The 22,267-nt window shown below is 37.6% G+C and overlaps 1 protein-coding gene across 1 annotated transcript in view; it reads left to right on the forward strand.

Annotated features, from left to right (window-relative positions):
- The first annotated feature begins 11,308 nt into the window (after positions 1-11,308).
- dock2-like (dedicator of cytokinesis protein 2) overlaps positions 11,309-22,267 on the forward strand; it is a 93,256-nt gene continuing 82,297 nt past the window's right edge. The window contains exons 1-16 of the mRNA XM_072395699.1: positions 11,309-11,657; positions 13,319-13,402; positions 13,739-13,779; positions 13,932-13,987; positions 14,073-14,169; positions 14,258-14,406; positions 14,652-14,787; positions 15,196-15,353; positions 16,416-16,497; positions 16,682-16,814; positions 17,654-17,729; positions 17,952-18,028; positions 20,104-20,354; positions 20,506-20,604; positions 20,770-20,842; positions 21,119-21,222. Coding sequence (XP_072251800.1) covers positions 11,615-11,657; positions 13,319-13,402; positions 13,739-13,779; positions 13,932-13,987; positions 14,073-14,169; positions 14,258-14,406; positions 14,652-14,787; positions 15,196-15,353; positions 16,416-16,497; positions 16,682-16,814; positions 17,654-17,729; positions 17,952-18,028; positions 20,104-20,354; positions 20,506-20,604; positions 20,770-20,842; positions 21,119-21,222 — 1,659 coding nt within the window. The 5' untranslated portion in view covers positions 11,309-11,614. The remainder of the gene's footprint in view (positions 11,658-13,318; positions 13,403-13,738; positions 13,780-13,931; positions 13,988-14,072; positions 14,170-14,257; positions 14,407-14,651; positions 14,788-15,195; positions 15,354-16,415; positions 16,498-16,681; positions 16,815-17,653; positions 17,730-17,951; positions 18,029-20,103; positions 20,355-20,505; positions 20,605-20,769; positions 20,843-21,118; positions 21,223-22,267) is intronic.

Below are 22,267 nucleotides of genomic sequence, written 5' to 3' on the forward strand. Positions count from 1 at the left end.
TGAAAGTGGGAAGCTGAAGTTCTTGTACTGTTGCTTTTTGATATTGATATACTGGCAGCTAATAACACGCTGCCAGTACTTTGTAAATCTTGGAAATCAGACTTCCAATTGGTGTTCTTTAATTTTTTTACAAGTTAGAAGATTGGAATTCTGATTTCCCAGTTTCTGATGAATGCATCATCAGTACAGCACAGGTAACTGCTGTTACATGAAGAAACATCAGTGAAATATTGGCCATATAAATGACTGTCCTTATATTAGTTACTAAGCACTCAAATTAAAGACAGAGGAATGGAGTGACAGGGAAGTCCTGAGTTTATGGAGAAGATACGTGCCATTTGGGTTATTAACAGGTGAGTTGCTGTTGTGGTGTGTCTTTAAACAACTTTGGCCAATTCAGCATGACTTGCAATGAGACTGTTCTCTAAGCATTCTTGTTGCAAGTCATGCGGTGGTCTGAGATCTTTTTGGTCTGGGTTAATAATACAATAACATGGACCAAGGGGTCATGCAGTAGTACTGCAGCTCTCAAAAGATGCAGACCCTGAGGGAGAAAGTGGTGCAGTGGAGTTGGGTCACTCTTTGCCCCTAGAAAGATCTGCTTGAATTGTAACAGGATGTGAAAAAAGGGCATAGTTTGTCTCCTAAAATAATCTGATCTCAACATTGTCAAGTTGCAATCATTTAAGACAGTAGAACCAACAAGCACACAAGATGGCTCAAATGGTTTTGATGAAAACAAAATATGGTTTTACTGAACTCCTGAATCTATGTTAGGGTCTCTGTTGGGTTGTTAATCTCTTCCCTGATTGGTCATGCAGTCAAACACAAAGACCCCTGGTGTTTTCTTAATTCTTCCATTTCACAATTATTGAGGCAACTGTGTTACAGGGAACACTTAGAGCTTTAGAGATGGTTTTATACTTCTGTCTTTATCTATATCAGTCCATAGTTTGATCACTGAGATTTACAGAGTTTGTTGGTCGTCAAGTTCAGAAATCCACGTTCTGTTTATGGTCCTCTATGGACTTAGTAAGTGCCACGTGGGTTTGCCTGTCGCAATGTGCATAATACTTGATAAGTGACAAGTGAGTGTGTGTATGAGTAGAGTTAATGTGCTTGCTTCACTGGTTGGTGGATAATGTTTGCTTATGTGTCCTTATAGACATAATAGATATTAGGACATCTGCTGGACTTGGTTCAGAGCTTCTGCCTTATCACGTTTAAAACAGAGAGAGAGACATTAGGAGACAGACACACTGGCTTTGCATCAAGAAAAAAAGAAAGAGATTTAAAGTACATATTGAAGATGGCATGGTTTTAATTAAATCTGTCTCTACAGAAACCAGAAAGTCTTCTAATCTGCAGTTCTAAAACCAACTGCTGCTTTGAACGTCATCCATAGCAAACACTGATAACACAGCAGCCACGAACCTACGAAGTGCAGCTCTCACATGCAAATGGCATCTGGGCTGTTACATCTGACAACATCACAGACCGATAGCTCCCATATTTCAGCAGTTTTCATCATCAGAATATGTCTTTCCTTTGGTTTATCTCTCACACACTTGCTCACTTAGATACAATAGCTTCAGCAGGGTTTGACTAGGATTCAACACAGTCCTGAAGAATATCATTCTGATATCAACATGCCTTTTAGTAACCGCGAGTAGTCCAACAGGATCAGCCTTCTCAACCTTATGTACACACCATCATATTTATAATGTACAGTAATATATAACATGAGTGTTACTAATTATATGTGTTCCCTCTGGCTTACTTATTTTCTGCCCACAGCTAAATGCATTACTTCAGTTTCACAGTGCACACAAGTAAAAACATAGCTATATTTGTCTCCTGTATTTTATCTTTGCATGAACATTGTGATTTCATAAAACCTTTTTAATGTACAGTTCCGACCACGCTCTACCCAGGAAGTGCAAAACACACAAGACTTTGGTACAAGATGAAAATAATGACTTGCTCGCATTTGTATTCAATCACATTAGTATTGAGAGTTTAATAGCCCCTTGTTACAAAATAAATAAATAAATACATAGATTGATGGACAGATGGAGCAATGCTTAAAAGAAGGAATAAATTAATTTAAAAAAGAAGGAAAAAATTATGTCATTTTTGCCGTGGCACTTCATTATTGGGCATCTTCTGGTTTTTACAAATTTCTCATTACAGTTGTCTCTAATGACAAGCCCAGGCGAATGTTACTGCATCTATATGTATTATAATGCATGCCCACACTTGGCTATTCGGGCTCACATGGAAACCAACACAACCAGCAACATCTGTTTGGATAATGGATTTTGAGGACTTTAATGGATTGTAATGACTACTGAGTGCTCCGTTGTCCACAAGTTGTGAAGGCCGTGCTGCTTTCAGGCATTTTCTGCACAAAAATGATGCATCATCTCTTCAAGCAACAACAAAAGTGAATATTGGTTTGCGGTTTTTAACACGTTTTGATAGTTTTATCCCAAGACTTATTTCTCAGTAAGACTTAGTATTTGGAAAGCGACACAAATGAAATTCCTGTTTGCAGTGACTGCTTAAAGTCTGGAAACCACTGACATCATGCCTTTTGATGCTTGATTGTGAGTGTCTCTGCCTTTAGTTTTGTTAATTGCTGATTAAGCCTATTTAAAACATCCAATTACTTTGACTTATAAATGTCTTTTTTAATTGCTATTGCTCTTTGTTTTATTTTGTGAATAATGCCATGCTATTGCTTTTGAATTTAAAGCATACATCTACGCACTTGTGAATGTATATATTATATTGATATATTTATTTTTGGGGGCTTTTATGTCTCTTTTTTTCTTGATTGAATGTAGAAGAGATAACTGCTAAATGAGAAGTGGAGGAGTGACAAGAAGGATTGGAGTCCAATCCTGGCTTGTTGCCACGGACGCAGAGGGACGCAGCCGCTGTACGTGGGTGGCATGTTTTACCATGCAAGCTATAAAGGTGTTCACATTTACCTCAGAATTATTCTTTCAATTTATCAGTTGTAACATCACTGATCAGCAACAGTAACCTACTTCCATTAGTAGCCATACATTCGTATGCCACATGCCTCCATGTTATCATGTGAACCAGTTAGATTTTTGCGAGATTAAGATGTGAGATTTTGCATCTTTCCAGACTTCATGCAATAAATTTATATAAAACTTCATGCGTCGCCTGAAGCCCTGAAAAGATCCTTAATCTCTGGCATCCATGTCCTGGATTTAGGTGCAAAAATAATTAATAGTAGCAGCTCCGATTAAGGTTTAGCATAGATGATGCTTTAGCATTAGTTTAGAAAGTTCTCAAATCAAAGCCAGCGTTTCATTTGTTCATACGCTTAGATAACAGCATATGACTTCATCTTGTTAAACACCAAGAGATGAAAAAAATCTAGCATTTCCACACCAGAGCAGCCATCATTCTGAAATGTTTCCTTTAAGAAGCTATAAAGTCCTCACAAGGAGGAGGGAATCTTTGTCACTTTGTGGTTGGATTTAGCCAATAACTTGGTTAGGATTAGAAAATTATCGTGGATAGGTATAAAATACATTTTATTCTCAACAAAGCCGTTATTTTGACAATTCACACTAGAAGGAGCACATTCTTCAAAATACTATTTGGTGAAAATACTTCAAATACTATTTGGTGAGAGGACAGTCTGTCAGTTATCTCAGAACTGGAAAGTATTTCTTTACTAAAAGAATCCCAGAGAATGACATCAGAGACGTGTCTCGAGCGGTTCATTAATCCAAATGATTGAAGTTTGCTTTCGAATAGAGCCTTGAAAACAGTTCTGTGTTACAAACTATTTGGTTATTGAAATGGAAGGACTTAAAAAAAAAAAAACTGTTAATGCAATTTGTCAAGAAACACCTATCACACCCTGATTGCTTGATTTCCCATCCATGGTGGTGGAGAACAGGGGCTAAATTTCATTAACTGCATCACTATCCAATTACTTAGACATCCAACTCTATCTGTGTGTAATTGAAATGACACCCAACCTCTGAAGGATATGAAGAAATATTAAGTGATTATCTTTTAGGGGCTCCTTGACAGCTGTTTTTCCTTTTTCCTTTTCTTGCACTATGAGAAAGATGCAAATGAGCTGGAGAGGCTTCATCCTGGCTCGTCTAGAACCCCCCCCCCTACACGGTAAGCGGTCTGGTGAAAAGAGACCAATTTTGGGTATTATGATGAAAGGCAGGCAGAAAAGATCCCAAAACGGTGGCTCTTTAACAGACATGGTCTGAAATCTGAGATGAGTAATGGGGTTATTTATCTCTCAGCTGGGACTTGCTGCCTAAATCGTGAGATCTTCTGACCTTTTTTATTTTATTCTTTTTTTACCACCCAGATGTTATCTGTTAAATAAATGGCTCAGCATTGACTGTTATTCTTCATTCCTTCAGTCACTTAATTAAAGAAATCACCTCCATTGTCAGTAAGTAAAGTATTTGAATATGTTTCTGTAGATCTAAGAAACTGAAAGTTGATTTCACACTTAGCCAATTTGTCAGTCGGGCATAAAATTAATTTCTCTGTCAGGTTGTTGCTGACTAGTCGTGGATGCAGGAAATAACTCATTCAGAAATTCATTTTTCATATTTAGTTGTCCTAATTGGGAAGTATATCCTGAGATTGTGCACTAAATCAAATCTCTTGTCTAGTCTTAGCACTTTTGACATGTGTCTTTGGTATTGGACTAAATTTACTTCTCTGGATCATGGTTAAATTTGAGGTTTCAATTTAGGACAAATACAACATAAGCACATAACATAAGGCTGAATTCTGCCATCGTCTGCATGATTGTGAAACCTATTGAACTTTTTTGGCAAACTTATTGATGTTAATGTAAAGTTCAAAGTAAGAAAAGCTAAGAATTTTACCTGCTATGTCAATAAACATTTAATTTGAACTGATTGTAATGCTGAAAAGGTCTATAGATACATAAATAAACTGCTCTGTCCATCAAGGATGCATAATCAAGCCTCCTAATGGCTCATTTATCCTGATGTAAATTGGTAGAGAACCTTAGACTTGTCTCACTTGTGTCCTTTGCTTTTAAGCGGTTTGCTAAAGCTGTCTGCACTTTTCTGAATGTGTCAGAACCTGTCTGTCTGTGTGTGTGTGTGTGTGTGTTTGTGTTTTTGCACACACCTGCCTTCCTGCTTTGTCTTTAGTCTTTGACAAAGACTCTGTAAGAGAGGGTGGGGGGGGGGGGTAGGGAAAAGGTGGGTTGCTAGGTAACAGTTGTGTGTTCTGACCAGTGGGGAGAAGCTCTGGAAGTGTGAAACTGAAACACATTGTGCAACAGGTATCGCCGCAGATCAACAGGGGGATCTGACACAAAAAACATGCATGAACACTAACAGCATGCATTGCTGTGGCACATAGACAAACAGATAGAGATATGCTAACAGGTTCAGGTCAGATGGGAAAAACTGATTACCCTGAGTGTTTCAATCTTACCACATCTCTTATGTTTGCAGTACCGCTGTATGAAATAGTCAAACAAAATATGCGGCTGTGGGCTAGAGTGGAAACATTCATGAATAAAATCCATACTCTCACGATTCATCCTTTTACCTGTCATATCTTACATGTTCACTGCTGTTCATTGCTTGTAAGATGGGGAACTTTATTATGACCTGCTCAGCTCAGCATGTTGCTATTTGACCCTGTCATGACACTTAATCACATCCTCTCACTATTCCAGAGGCAGCTACACATTGTAGATTTACTTTTGTTGCTTAATTGACTTAGTTTTCCACTTTAAGCCACTGCAATGATTGCTCTGCTGCTTTTTGGATATTTTCATTTACATAATATGCAATGAATTCATTTACTGATCTAAATATAAAGTATCATGTCTTAAAGACTTCTTAAGGATATTAACAGCATAACAACAAACCTTCACCAACATTGAGATGAAGGAACATTATATAACTGAACTGGATATGTTCCTAATCTCATGTAACCAACCAAAAGAACTTGCTGTCACTCCCAGCTTGACTCATGCATGCACAGTCAGGAGCCTTTGAGTCACTTTTTAAAGCACAGCAATGACATTTTAAATCAAAATTTCAACATGCAGCTTTGCATTAGACTTCAATAGATGTCCCTAAATATCTGTATTTGACACTGTAAGATGGTAGATAAAATGTCTAGGTTGGACTTTACTGTCACATAAGAAGACATAGACTGGGGCGGTGTGCTGTCTTGACATTGTTAAAATTGCCACGAGGGGTATTTTACACTCAGACTTTTCAGAATTTTCTTCTAACCTAATTCAGTTAGCTAAAACTGACAAGGAAAATAACTTGACTCCAGCATTAACCATCTGACAGGAGACCAAATTTTAGTCCTCTGGCTGAAAGTGAGTGATTTTTGTGATTCACTCTTGCAATAAAGAAGATGGAAATTAAATTCTCATTTTTAATGCATTCCTCGGAGTACTCTGGTAGGGTGGAGAATATTCTCATTATACTCAGACCATAAGCAGGTCAAAAAAGTCCATCAGCCATATTGTTATTCATCATTGAGCCGTTCGTATTATCAACAAAAATACAAAAAGTATGCACATTGTACATACAGTACATTTTCTGTATTTTTCAGTCCTGGGTTGTTTTTCCCCCTCTCGATTATGCTCTCTGTCTATCTGTGTTCATCAGTCAATAATATCGAAGAAGAAGTTGATAGTTGATGTTAAAATGTTGATCATCATAAAACACAAGTGAAAAATACATTTCTCCTTTTATGTAATTACATGTGAACTGAATACTGTAATCTCACTTCCACATATTCAGGGCTGATTGAATGACCCCCTTATGCACTACATAGTACGTCGTTCCACGCTCGCAAAAGGCTCATGAGAGGCTCATTTGAACTCAGATCCACAGAGCTGCAATCCTCAATTTAAGTCATGACAGCTTCAAAATTTATATGAAAGAAATTGTGTCTCCTTGTCTGAGATGAGCCGTTAAGAGTGGGAAGTTCGGATGCTGTCGACATATGATGTGAGGAAGGTCACACATCACTAACCACACACATTCTGCTTCTCTAAACTCTCCCTTGCTTTTATTTGTATTGAAATGCTATGAAATTGCATCTCTGATATTAGCTGTGCTGTTGGTTAAACACATACTATGGCAGAAAGTTTACAAACATTAATATCTCACTTTTCTGTTGTGTTCTTGCTGTTTGTTGAAATGTACGTCACTAAATACACCAAGAAAATACTAAGTTAAGCTTAGTAGTCAAGCAAAGACGTGAGGTGACACGTTACAAGAAGTACGTAGCCAGTATGAATATTTAAACTCACCTCAGGGCTGCTTTTCCCATTTGGTGACGACCACCCTTGCTTCTCTGCTCTGCTCTCTGAAGGAACCACAGGCTTTCTCATGAAGACTGCATGTTTGTGTGTGCAATGTGAGTGTAGGAACAGAAGGAGAGAGAGAGAGAGAGAGCAAGGAAGCAACAGTCCCTTGCATAGCTCTGTCTCTCTCTTACTTCTCTTTTTCACTCTCTGTCCCTTAATTGTTCTCCTTTTACTCATCTCACCTGGGTGATTTGCCTTTGAAATTATTTCAATTGCTCTTCCATTCTCTGGTCATGCCTTTTAACAAGCATGTGCCAGCAACCACAATAAAGCAGATTCTTCTTAATAATACCTTAGTCATCCAAGCAGTCTACTGCATAGATATTTAAAGAAGAAGATATTTTTTTCAGTTTTTCCTTTTCTATCTCAGGCACAGAAATGCATTTGCTCTCTGAATTTATGCAGTTATGATTTCGTGAAATGCTGGAGTTACACGAGCAACAGCTTCTCAGAAGTCTGAGAAATGGCATCACTTGGGAGGGAGTGATGTTCTTGATCCCGAGGGCCAGAGAGACTCAACCTTTGTATCTATTTTTCATGAGGCATGCTTACTGGTGGGACTTCTCTTTACTTGCCAATGTCAATTAATTTTCAGAGCTACAGGCTAAGTTATTATCTCTTTTCATTGCTTTTATCCACTTGTGCCTTCCTTTTTCATATCTGTTTAATATCGGTCTGTGTTTGGCACTGTGGCCTTGTTCATATCTTAGTTGGAGCTGAATTTAATCCCTTTCTGTCTCTTTCTTTTTCTGTTATTTCTTTGTATTCCTTCATCTTTACATCAGTTAATCTCTCACAATATGTCTGTCCAAAGAATTGTCTATTTTTTTGTCTTTCTCTCCACACACCTTTAAGCTCCACCTGTATATCTCCCCACGACTTTCTACACCAGGGTTACTGGTCTTCTACTGCACAAAGCTGTGACAACAGATCCTTTCTTTAAAACTTTCTCATTTATTCTCTTCTCTTTTTTAATACACCAACAGGTTCTTCACTCCCTTTCACACATTAATTTACTCATTCCTAGACTGCAAAACCTAACATTGTTAATAAACCTTCCCATTAGTGTTAAAATCCATACAAAGTGTGAGAGCAAGAGTACATGCTAACTGCTAAGATTTAAAAACAAATTGACTGAGTCATGGGCTTACTGACTGAGTCATTGGCTTAATCTGTGGCATCTTGTGTATCTGAGGCTGTTCCTTGGCTTTGATGCATTTCCAATGTGTTGAAATCAAGGGTAGAGGGGGGTTGGGGAGGATATTTATTGGAGCTTGAAGCAGTTAGAAATGCTACCTCAAATATAATTAGCATTGTAGTTTACCTTTTTGTTATGGGACATGTATCATGACTTCCAGTCGACGGTGTGTTTTAAGGAATGATGTTTTGAACAAAAGGGTGAGGCATTGTAATACATAAAAAAAAATTGTGTGGTTACACCACCACGCTATTTTCAAGGTATAATTCACTTGCAACAGTCCTGTTTTGGCAGCAGTAAACTCAGATAATGCAGATACAGATAAGAAACAATAACTACTGCATCTGAAGTTTCTGTGAACAAACCAACTGCTAGAAATGGTTTGACAAACAGCATATATGAAACAATTAATCGTTTTATTATGATATTTCCATTTACTATAGTTTATTTTAATCTTATTTGCCCCTTCAATGTGTATCTTATTATTATTGCTATTAGGACTACACGATATATAGAAAATGTGTCATTGTTACTATATCTATCACAAATACATTTTGACCTGAAATAAGATGAGCACAGGTGTATTAATGTGGGCTGCATTCCAATTAGAGAAAGTTCCTCTTTTGAGCATGTTCAACATCAACCAGCATGCACAGGTGCAGAAATGGAATGCAGCCCTCAATAATACACCTGATTGATGCCATATATTGACATATTTTGTTTATGCATCACAAGTCATATTGTCTTTTAAAAGATCAAAAATTATATTTATAAAATGTTTTTTAATCTGAATCTAGTTTGGAGCAAGAGTGACCGGATCAGCTAAAGTGATTCAAGGGCACTATGTTGCTGGTTGCCATTTTTACATGTGACCAAAATATGTTACAGTATCATTTTTTCATCTCCTTGTTGGGTCAATGTCATAACATCACTTGGTTATGGTTAGAAATCAAAACTACTTGGTTAATATTGGAAAACAATCATGGAAAGGGTACACTTCAGATTCAGTTTGGCAAATGTCCACTAGGGGTTGCATATTCTTCCTTTTACCGTCAAAACAAAGATGACAAAAATAATGATAATAATAAAAAGACTTGAGAATAAACACCTAAAAATAAATTGATAAAGTATTCCTTAAAAATAGTAAAAAAAAAAGAGCCTTGCAACTTGCTAAAACTTTAACAAGACAGTATTTGTGACTGCTTTCACTGGTATAAAAAAATTCCACCTGATTATTCTGATTATTATTTTATTTTTTTTATGCATAATGTAGCTTAAAGCTACATGTTGGAAGATGCTACCTTGTTAGGTATTGCAGAGGGTGTTTATTTGTGTTAAACCACAGACGATATGTTAGCTGCAGCAAATATTAAATGCTGATTTACAGATAAAAAATGAAAATGGACCTTCAATATACACATAAAAAATCTTTATTCATTTTTATTCTGATAAAGGATTTGTAAGGAGTCATGGATGATTTTTAGAATAAAGATAGTGTTTGGATGCAGAATTACTTTCTGGTCACTACGAAAAGTTACTACTTACTATTTTAAGAGATGAGTTCTTAATAAAGTCAAGAGAGTGGACCAGTAAAATTCAAAAAGTCAAATCTATCATAGTTGATTGCTGCTGATTGTGGTGATGAGCATGATCTCTGAATGGGAGTCTGTTACCACGGTAACATCATGTGAATGGGGTTCAGGGAAAATGCATATTTGACGGAGAGTTTTCTTTGAGATCTCAGAAATTAATTTGAGACAATCAGAGCTGGGACCAAATTAAACCTTAATTTCAAATCTCTGGTAAATGAGAAATTTACAGCTGAGTCCTGAAAATGTATCCTGCTTCTGAAATGTTCCTTCGTACGGAAGAGACAACACTTTACAGCGCATACATCTTGAATAATGACAGTTTGCTACATGTAGGATCAGAGCATTAGTCTTACATGTTTCTGTCAACTAAAGTTACAACTATTGCTCAGAAAATGACTCAGCAGACGTTTTATCATCATCATATCGAGTATTTCACATTGACTTTTGCATGCAGGAGAAAGCTGAATGCTCCTATCAAACCAGACAGAGTCCTAGTTAGGCTACTGGAGTGTGAAGTTATTACAGCAAGTGTCAACCTAATTCGAAACTAATTGCTACCTGACCATTAAACTGTAGCATAGATTTGCAATTGGTTGATTGACTGATTACACAGAATCATTCAAATCTAACTTATTATATCTAAATTGAAAACAGGTTGATATATTGTACAGTGTGTGGTATTAATTGATCTATCATTTTAACTGGCAATTACATAAACTAAAATATTTTTTACCACATCTTACTTTTAAACAGAAATTAATAAATGCTAATGTTGTCGAGTGTGCCCCCTACATTTGTTTCCTGTTTCAAAACACTTTTGGAGGCTTGCAGGGCCATGCACAAAGAGAAGAAGGTGAGATGGCAGTGTGAGCTGTCAGATTATTGATTTGAGTTCCACAGATTAATGACTAGATGCTACTTTGTGCAAGCCCAGTCATTTATCTCTGTACTTTTAGAAGAGATCACAGAATTCACTTGTTTGTTTGTTTCATCTTATTGTATTTGTATTAAAAATATATTGGAATGTGAGAAAAAAAATGCTGTTTATCTGTTTTGACAGCGTGGGTAACTCTGCATGGGTTGGACACCATCACTTTTTTTCAGCCAATATCTGACAACATCACAAGTTGCTGATGTTTGGCAGCCAGTTCAAGTGAGCAAACTGGAGGCTTCATACACTGCATGGGCCTGTGTGCTTGATAGGACTCCACCTTTTTGTACTCTACCACTTCCTCTTAGCACCCTGAAGACAGGAAGCGAAAAGAGGCAGAAGAGGAAGAAAGGCAAAGGGGGATGGGCTTATTGACTTTTTTTAAAGAAGAAAAAATGTATAAGAGAGAAGTTGAGGGCGAGAGATGAAAATAGGAGGAGAAACAGAAAGATACGATTCGTAAAGTGGGTAAAGGATTACAAGCAATCATGGCTCCTTGGACAAGGACTGCCACAGAGCGATTTGGTGTGGGTAAGTCAATTTGTGCTCACTTGTGTGTTTCTTTGTGTGTGTGCATGCGCATAAATTTCTCTATGCTGTCTCACTGGGTAATGATGAACTGTCTATCTATAGTACAACTTACTGTCACTTCCTGCTTGATGCTTTATGAGCAGGTGCAAAAGGCCTCTAGTAGAGGCACGGTAGAATGTGCACATCCCATTAAATTCCAACCAAAATATCTTATATTCTAACATTCTCATATTCATCATTGCGCTTTAGTACAACAAAACCTATAGTAGCTGCAGTGGAATGTGAGGGATAGGATCACGAGCACATCTTAGATCTGATGGAGAAAAGAGCAGCAGTTAGTTGGCAGTTTTAGTGCATTAAACATTATGCAGCACAAAAATAAACTAACTTTATACGATATTCCTGAAAGTTGCTGTATATATGGAACAAATTTGACAAGGATTAGACCATAGCTGTATAAAGACAATCTCAGTACAGTTGATTGTTAAGGTGGTATGTGGTTGAATATGGCGGAGCGTATGTTTCCATTAGATATGCAACAGAGTGAAAAACTTGGCAAAAACACAGATTTATCACTTCTTGTGCAGCTCGCCCATTGCAGACGTTACACAGATTATTATTTTTTTTCATTGGAAATAAGTTACAAAGATAAACTTAGAGGCGGCAGCTTAAAGTTCTTTTCTACCTGGTATTTCTACTGTGTCTAGTTTAAGATTGAAAATAAAAGCGGCAATGAACAATAAAAAAGTCAATCAAAGTTGAAAGTAAACATATTTCAATCTTATGACTCTATCTGTAATGAGTTTCTTCCTAGTTCGGGTAAGACTACAACACAGGAAGTGGAGGAGAAGGAAGGAAGTTTGTGTGAGTTTAAATCTGTACAGCTGAGAACTGCAGAAAAAGTTTTATACAAAGTATTACTGACACAATAAAATGTCATGAACCTCGCACATGTTTGTTCACTTCTTGAAGTACAAGTAACGGCTTAAGCTAGTAGTCTATGAATAGTGTGCAACTTTTGCTAAGTTACATGAGTTACTGTAGCGCGGGGAAGAGCAACGCTGTTAGTTCTTACAAAGTGATGTCTCATGCATGCATATATGGTAGCAGCTGCTGCTGCAGCATTCATCTGAGTAGTGCTTACTCCTGCAACATAAGTTGCATAGTTTATTTCACTGATATAATGAGTACTAAATGCATCATCAACAGCAAGGTTTTTATTAAGACTCATTGTGAAATAAACTAATCGATTCAATGACAGAAAATAGCTAAACAAAAACAACTAAACTTGACGACCATAAAGTATAGGGTTTTCCACTAGAGCTAGAGCAGCAATTCGTGCAAATCTGATTTTCCTTTTATCCAAAACCTATTTGATTGTCATCAACCTTCGAGGGTGATTTCCTGTAGCTCTTCTCAACTAATTCTCTGTTGAGCTGATAGTCTCTGCTGTGCACGTGGCAACTGGAAACTTTTCACGGTTACCAAACTACCTGCTTTTTCATTCATTAAGATGCCATACAGCATGCGCTAACATTTGCATGATCAAATGCCTGTTTTGTGTTCAGGTGGTATGCATTTTTTTCCCCATTGTGCTACCATAATCAACGGTTATACGCTCCTCTTCAGACACTGTTTCACTAAAACTGTTTCTGTTTTAGTGAAGTGGAATTTTGTCAGCCAAGGAGAGAAGCAACTTTCCCTGGAGGTGGGAGATGCAGTCTACATCCAGGAGGTCTGCGATGGTAGGAAATATATTAAATTAATTTCCTCTGTTGTGAAGTGATTTAGAAAAATAGAAAAACAATACTGACATTTGTTGTTTTTAACAATAATAAAAGGCAACACTTTACGCATACAAACTGTGCTATCACAGTAGCTATTATGTCATTACTTTTCCCAGGTATGACTGATTTTTATAATTATGCACATTGTCTATCATTAAATTTGGTACATTTGCTGACTGCCAATATAAAAAGAAAAATGTAAATGGAGGAGGAATCTCACCTGCTTGTTTCCACTGTATGGTGGTCTAGTAAAGTGTTAAGATGAAGTTAGATGACTATCAGTTTTTCTTTTAGGCTGGTACAGAGGCTACTTGGCAAGGAACAAAGCCCAGCAGGTAACAATGTATTTTTTCATTGTGCATATGACATTAACAGAAAGGTGATAGTGACACACTGCATACTAGCTTTAATCGCAAGAGAGATCTACTGCTCTGGTTTTGCGGATGTTTTCTCCTTGTTCATTGTCCCTACATATGTTACCCTCCAGGGAGTGTTCCCTGTCAGTTTTGTCCACCTTAAGGAGGTCATCATTCATAAACGGGGGTGAGTGTGATAGAAATGCTGTCTCTAAAAGTTAAAGGAGACCTTTTATTTGTCAAGTTTAATGTACTTTTGTGTGCAACTTCAGAGATGAGGAGGTGGTGGTGTCAGCAGAGATGCCCTTGGTCAAGGAGGTGACCACCACATTGAGGGAGTGGGGAACCATATGGAAACAGCTGTTTGTGGTACAAATACAGCTATTAAAAATGTTTTCGCAAATGTTGTGTGAGTGTGTATGTGTGTGAATTTAACACTATATGTCTATCTGTCAAGGGCAACAAACAGGTGCGTGTGAAGCAGGTCCAGAGGCTGATGTGGGAACTGATGGAGTGGCGTTCTCAGCTTCTGTCTGGCACACTGCCTAATGATGAATTCAAGGAGCTCAAGCAGAAAGTTACTTCCAAGATTGATTATGGAAACAAGTAGGACTGCACTGACACATACTCTGTGTTTAAAAGCTTATTTATCACTCAAACAAGAGTCACACAAGCCTCTATCTCTTGTTTTTACCTGTTTTGCAAGTCTCTCTGTCCTTTTCTAATTGCTCTGTTTTTCTCTTCTTTACGCTCGTCTTATCATCATCAGTTTTCGTCATCACTTAGTCTTTGTTCTTTTTCCGTACTTGTTTTAATGCCATCAATCCTCTGTTTGTCCATCCCTGCTCCAGGATCCTAGAGCTGGACCTAGTTGTGCGAGATGAAGATGGGAACATATTGGACCCAGAGAGTGCAAACGTCATCAGTCTCTTTAGGGCGCATGAGGAGGCCACAACCAAGATAAATGAACGTATCAAAGAGGAACAGGTACAGAATCTAGAGGGATGATGGCTGAATGAAAAGTTTGATTTCATAATTACACCGAAAGATTTTTTGGAGAAACTGCTCTAACCTTTCTTGAGGTAATATCAGTAAATGTTAAAGCTATTCTGAGCTGTGCATGGGTGGAATGCCAAGTTTGTAATTTATTCATTCATTTTTTTTGCAGTTATACCCAAAGTTAAGCTAATAAAGAGGCCACTTACAGTTCAGTCACATTTCATGCAGCCTATTTTACATTTAAACAAGTAATCAGAAGATATTGAGATTATTATTGCTCACAGATTTTCTTCTCCCTTACAAGCCAAAAGCCTGGATACCATACCATATACACTTGTGAGCTATACATTTAGTATTCCTGCTTTTTATTCTCCTAAAAACAATCTTCTCTTGCAGTCCAACATCCAGACAGACTACAGTGGTATCTCAGCACGGATTCAGTCTTCCCCCACCCACAGCCTCTACGTCTTTGTCAGGAACTTTGTCTGTCGTATCGGAGAGGACTCCGAGCTCTTCATGTCCCTGTACGACCCCATCAAACAAACCATTATCAGGTACCAATTCTCTCTGGATTTGTCCATTGCTTCGATGATGATCAGTTATTTTGGACATTTGTTTATGTCAGATGCATAGAGCATTTGAAGAATCCGACTCTACAAAGCATTAAATCATGCTATAAAGCATAACATGTGTCTGTTAAGTTGGAGTTCTGTGTTATGATGGATTCATTTAATCTCTAATTTATATGAAATTGATTTAGAGGGATATTTTTGAGTCACAGAGATGGAAAGAATTATGAAAAGTGAAAAAAATCATACGAGTATCATATGAGAACATTAGCATAACAAAAATAGTGAACTCTGTACACAGAGTAAAATTAGAATATTGGAACATTGATATAAGTGCTGATTCTCCTCCCCTGTATTTTTGTTTTTTACTGTGCGCTTTCTGAGAAGAATTTAACTTCAGATCTTTTCACCTTGCCTCCATTTCTTAGCTGTCTGTAAGATGCACATTAACCCTCCAGCCCACACACACTGTCCTCCCATTTCCAGTTTTTTTTGTTTATATACCTCGCCTTCTCCTCTCTTCTATTGTTGAGGCACACTAAGATATGATAATTTGCCAAAAATAGAGATAAAGAAAATTTGAATTATAGAGGCAGCACATAGTGACTGGCAGCACTGTGTGGTTGCTGACATTATTGATGTTAAGCCCTGTCACTCACTGTCACACTGGAGATATCTGTGTTTCAGTAGCTGAAAGTATTAAAATAAACCTCAGTCAAATATACATTTTTTCCATGTATACCCAGTGCTATAAGATTATCTCTTAACTTAGTGGCCATTTATTCTCCTGTTTCATCCTCTCCTGTCATATATGTGTTCATTAGATTGATTAAATCAAACTAAACAAAACACTTACTGATTCACAGTAATTACTTGTATATGCTTCTGTTTGTGTATTGCATGTCTACTGGTTAAAGAACAAGTTGAACTTTAAGATATGCAGTTTGTATGTTTTAGTATGACATTGGTGGATGTTTTAATTGACCTGTGATGCAGTTTATGCACATAAGATGTCTGTTTTTTAACATGTTACCGTGCTTTGTACAGTGAAAACTATTTGGTTCGCTGGGGCAGCAGTGGTTTCCCTAAAGAGATTGACATGCTGAACAACTTGAAGGTTGTGTTTACAGTAAGTGGCCACAGGATGACACTGTCACACTGTTTCTTAGCTTACACACGCCACAATGTAACAGAATGAATGAACTTATCTCCTCTCAGAGGATTGCTTTCTTATTTTCTTCCCTGTTTTTTCTTTTTTTTTTTTTTTTACCAGTTATTCTTTTATTCACTTTCTCTCTATCTTTGTCTACCAGGACTTGGGGAACAAAGACCTGAGCAGAGAGAAGATTTATCTGATCTGTCAGATAGTCAGAGTGGGCAGGATGGATCTGAAAGAAACAAACAAGAAGTGCACTCTGGGCCTCAGACGGCCTTTTGGGGTGGCAGGTACTTTTAGGAGAGTCAATACAGTTTCTTTTGGTCCAAATAGAAGTTAAATTGCTATTCCCTAGTGGACAGGGGTTACAAGATTTAGTAATTAGACTTGCGTATCTGCTAATCTCAAATCTTTTCATTTGCTGTCATTATTTACTCGTATTACCTTTATTTAAGATTGCCTTTGGAGTCCTCAGCCTCCATTTTATGTGTGTATTGATGCGTATACTCAAACGTATAGAAAAACTAGACTAATTTCACCAACTGGCTTGATGTGAAGAAGAATGGAAGCTTGTGAATGACTCAATCTATTTGTTTTTACAAGGAAATAAATGTGTTATGAATATTTGTTAGAACTCAAGGAAACATTTTTTTTTGTTAGTTCACAATGACACTCTGAAGACAACTTTAACCTGTCACTGAAAATTGTGCTATAATTACATAAGATGGATAGGAATGGCTTTTGTGTCTCATTCGCTTACCAAATTTCACCAGACTTTAGAAGGCTAAAGCATCTTGTTTGATTTGTCAGCTGATGCTGCTTCACAATTACTGCCTATATGACAAACTACATGGTAAAATTCTAATCTTTTTCACAACTAAAACAAATATTAAAGATGACAAAATGACTTATTTCTACCATTTAGGCTATTGTTGCTCACACTGGCTAAAACAGGTGCCTAAATTCTTAAATAACGTCTCTAAAGAATCATCAGTGAGTGCATTTCAGCCATTTGTGCTCGTGTGTTTTCCACTTTGCTGAGGTGAATTCACATTAAGCAACATATGACCGCGCCGGACTGTCTTTGATTGTTGTCATCACTGACACATTTCCTTCCTCTTCTTGGCAGTGATGGACATAAGTGACATTATCAAAGGGAAGATTGAATGCGATGAGGAGAAGCAGTTTTTCATCCCCTTCTTTCCGTATGTCCTATTTTCATCTGATATTAGTTCTCCCCTCTTCTGCCTCTGGCTCACCTTTAACTCCCTATCAAGTTTTTAAAATCTTTTGCTGATCTTTGCTGATCCTCTGAATAGTTAGAATAGCATTGTTATAATTCCGTGATCGTGCCAGCTGTCAGCACATGATTTCAGATTGGATTATATTTTTGAGTTGTCAATTTATTTGCATGTGTTTGGTTTCAGGGTCGTGGCAGAGAATGACTTTCTTCACACCTTGCTGAACAAAGTGACAGCATCAAGGGGAGACAGTGGTGGTCAAGGTATGTGGCTCTTACTGGCTTTGCTCTATGTTTCTGAGGCATGTGACAATCCTTGTAAATGTTTGTCTTGCATTCACCCAAGGCTCCCGCTGGACTGTGTATACTGCAGTCATTTGTGGTCAGATAAAATCACCACTACTCACTGTATCCTCACCTCTTCTCTCTCCACTTGAGTTGTGAATGAGGGACAGTATCCTGATGGATAGCAGTCGCCCTTTAGCTGCTATTCTTTACGCTTATTTTTGCTCTTGCCAAGCCCCAGCCTCACTGCCCACTGCCTCGTGTTTTTGGCTGACTCTGACAACCCCTGTTAGTGACACTATCATGTTTTAAAAAAAAAAGAAGTAACCCTGCATGTTAGACTGCACTGTCATATCCCCAAGCTTTTATCTTCCCCCTGAAGGCTCAGAGCATAGCCCAGATATGGAAAGAGCACCTGCCTGAGCAGATATAGAGGGAGCACCTGTGGCCAACAGATGTCTGCTCTTAGTGTTCCTCTCCTCTAATCTCTCCTTCCTCACACACTGAGATACATTTACTATTGTACACACACACTTTTACAGACTAACACGTTTAAATAGTTTTCCCTGTCCAGAGGCAGTTTATGACACTGTCCAGCTTTTACTATCTATATGTTTTTCTATAATATTTAATCCATTCAACACTTTTTTATATCCAATTCTCAAATCTGTGGGAGCCCACAGTCTTTAGGAGTAACTTTTGGACACCTTTTTTTAATGCCAAGGTATTAACTTTTTGCTATTAAGGTGTCATTATGATTGGGTGAATGAGTCATGACTTATAACTTTATACCTCCAATAAGTTTAGTCAACCTAACTGAAGATCTGTGTAACTGTCTGCACTGAAACCATTCAGGGTAACAGTAAGCACTATGAAAACAAGTTTACTGTAGGTTTACTTTGACGGACGGGAAACAGGGAAGCGCATGTACTCACTCTTTCTCAGCCTGAATGCACCAGTAAAAGCTCCAGGTCAAAGTTTCTATTTGAGTCCGCTCTTCTTCCCTGAAGAAACAGCATTCCTCTGAATATTCCATTTATATGGTCTATAAACTGTTTGTATGATATATATTTTAAAGTTCATAACACTTTAATCTTAAACTTTAATGATAAACCCATTAAACTTTAAATATAAACCCATTCGCTCTCTTGTTCAGCACTCCATTCCCAAAAATTCTGAAACAGAAATGTTGCTGTATTGATTACAGTGTTGTCTGTATTATTGGACAAATTCTCATCCCCAGTTTGTGGAAGTGAAAAAGTGGAGCCCATATTAAATTTACCTCTCTGGCCTGATGTCTTACTATGTCTTGAAAATGTCTTTAAAGTGAGTTTTTGATCGTTCACAGCCTTAAAATCCTTTCATTATTAATTTGGATTTCTTTTAAATGTACTTAAACTGCACGGTAAATCTTGAGACAGAAACATTTTGATCCTTTACTTAAAGTAGACTGGAGCAGTATCAATTTGTCCAAACAGAATTGATTAATATTTGGTCTGTCAAAGTTCTGTGAAGTTTTCAATTGAACTTTCTCGTGCCTCATATCAGACAGAAATGTCATCTCCCTGCAATTGGTTTCCAGCTCCAGTTAACTCAGTGGACTGTAGAGATTTAAAGGTCTGAACCCAGGCGACCATTAAGATACTCTATGTTAACATGTAACTGATTGCCAGACAGATCACATCTTATATCAGTACAATCTTTCTTTCCTTTTGGGCTAAATTTTCTTTTAAATTTGAAAGCAAATTTAGCAAAATTGTAACTACTACTGTCTCAGTGGTTAGTGTCAAGCTTTGTCTAAGGTCTTTGCAATAGTGTAATCCCGTGATGATTTCTGATTTTTCTTTACTAATTCAGTGCGACTTCAGTGCGACTGATTATATTAAGTTTTGCTCGGCTGGAGATCTGAAATTTAACAATGGGGGTGCTTTATCAAAAATTCAAATGGATTTTAATAGAATCATTGCTTTGTGCAAAAAAAGATGAGCACTCCCACAGCATTTGCAATTCATTTTGATACACAGCTTTTCTTCCTGTCGAAACAAACTCTGCAGGTCTGTGGGTCACCATGAAGGTTCTTGTGGGAGACATAGTTCAGATCCGGAAGGAATACCCTCACCTGGTGGACCGCAGCACGGTTGTTGCCCGCAAGCTGGGCTTCCCAGAGATCATTATGCCAGGAGATGTTCGCAATGACATCTACCTCACCTTACAGGGCGGCGACTTTGACAAGTACAACAAGACAACACAGAAAAACGTGGAGGTTATCATGTGGGTCTGTGATGAGGAGGGCAAAGTCATACAGGTGAGCAGCACAAAGAAATTGGGTACAGCTGCTTTGTGAGTGGTGGTTTGAGAACATCCATTTTTAAGGCATGCATGGATACATGTGCACACAAAGAAAATAAAATCTGACTATTTTACAATATATTTTTCACTAAACCCTTTTTTCCTAGAATTCTATCTGTCTTGGAGCTGGAGATAAGGCGGTTAGTGAATACAGGTCAGTCATCTACTACCAAATTAAACAGCCCCGCTGGATGGAGACTTTTAAGGTTTGTGTGTGTTACTTCCCTTCTCTTCCATCCATTTCTCTCAGTTTTTTTTAAATGACTTGTTTTACATAACTTGCATTCTCATTTCCACAAAACACAATGTTGTGGTAAGATTTTAGAATATCTATTCTATTACGTTCTGCAGTGACATAAGATGTCTTACAGGTTGCAGTCCCTCTGGAGGAAATGCACAGAATTCATTTGCGCTTCATGTTCAGACACCGCTCCTCTCAGGAGTGTGAGTATCATCCTCTGTTTGTGTACAATACCTGTCTGATTTTTGTACAGGAGTAACAATCTCAATCTTCTCCTCCTGTTTAATCCCTTGAGCATAATGTGATCCTGAAAGGAGCAAATTTTGCAAAATGACCCATGGCATCATGGCACACACTTGATTAGTCAAATGAGCAGTTTTTCTTCCTTGTTCGTCTGAAAGCTCACCTTCCATTCTCATTTTCCCTACTCCCTGATGCGTTTCCTTGTTCTATGTACATATCTGTCTTGTCCTCCCCAGCCAAGGACAAGAGTGAGAAGAACTTTGCTATGGCATTTGTGCGACTGATGAAGGAGGATGGGACAGTTCTAGCGGATGGACTGCATGATCTTGTAGTCTTTAAGGTGAAAACCAATGATGGGTTTTTGTAGAGCAAATGGGATTTACACATGAATGGATTAATTTATTTCTAATTTGATTGATTTAATTCTAATTTAACAAGGCACATTCAATTTGCTTAGATCAACCCAAATGCCAGTATTTCACATTCTTCTATTTGCAAATAGTTGCGTTGAGCAAATAAACGGCACATCAAAACACAAAGCTTTCAGAATAGCACATTTCACATTCATCCTTTTGTAGTGAATTTAACTAGCTTTATTGAAGCAAAGAGCTTTGGATTGAGCAGCTGAACCACACTAAATAATGGATATTTGTCAAATGAAATGTATTAGCTCAAATTAAATTGGCAACTCATGAAAATGTTAAACTTTACAAATAACACAAGCGCACAGGGTGATTTGCCAAAAACTAACAAAATGCAGATTAATGTTAAAAAGATGTTAATGCAGTGGAACTAATTTGATTATGTCTGTTGTGTTCCAACAGTCATCAAAGCAGAGCTAAAGATATAGTGAGTCTGGAAAGATTATGGCCACTCAGACAGGTTGAGTGAAGCCAAATAGACTCCCTGCTAAATGAGCCAGAGCTGAAATTGAATCCCTTTATTGATTACATGTCAAATGCAGTGAAGATTAATTATTCATGATTTGCTCAAATATCAAATGGATGGTCCCCCTGTGCCCCTTTTCTCAATTATCTCTTGTTATCCCTGCATTCCTCTTGATCTCTCTGCCACTCATGGCTTCAATCTCTTCCTCCTGGATTTTTTTCAGCCACATACTCATTTAGTGGTGGGCTAATAACGAGAGCAGAGTTGATGGATTAGAATATGATCTTGACATGGTAAATTAAAATGTGCAACACTCAACAGTAATCATACAGATGAGTATGATAATGTAAGCAAAACCTGAGATCAAGTGGCCACAAGAAGATGTCTATTTTGTACATACTGTTTATCTCTTCATTTTTTAATGTTTAAATGAGTAGCTCAGATGAAAATGATTTGTTTCGCTCGAGTTTTTGTCTGATGTTTTTCCAAAAGTTGTG

This window comes from Leuresthes tenuis, unplaced genomic scaffold, assembly GCF_036924035.1.
Source record: "Leuresthes tenuis unplaced genomic scaffold, fLeuTen1.0.hap1 SCAF_11, whole genome shotgun sequence".
NCBI lineage: Eukaryota > Metazoa > Chordata > Actinopteri > Atheriniformes > Atherinopsidae > Leuresthes > Leuresthes tenuis.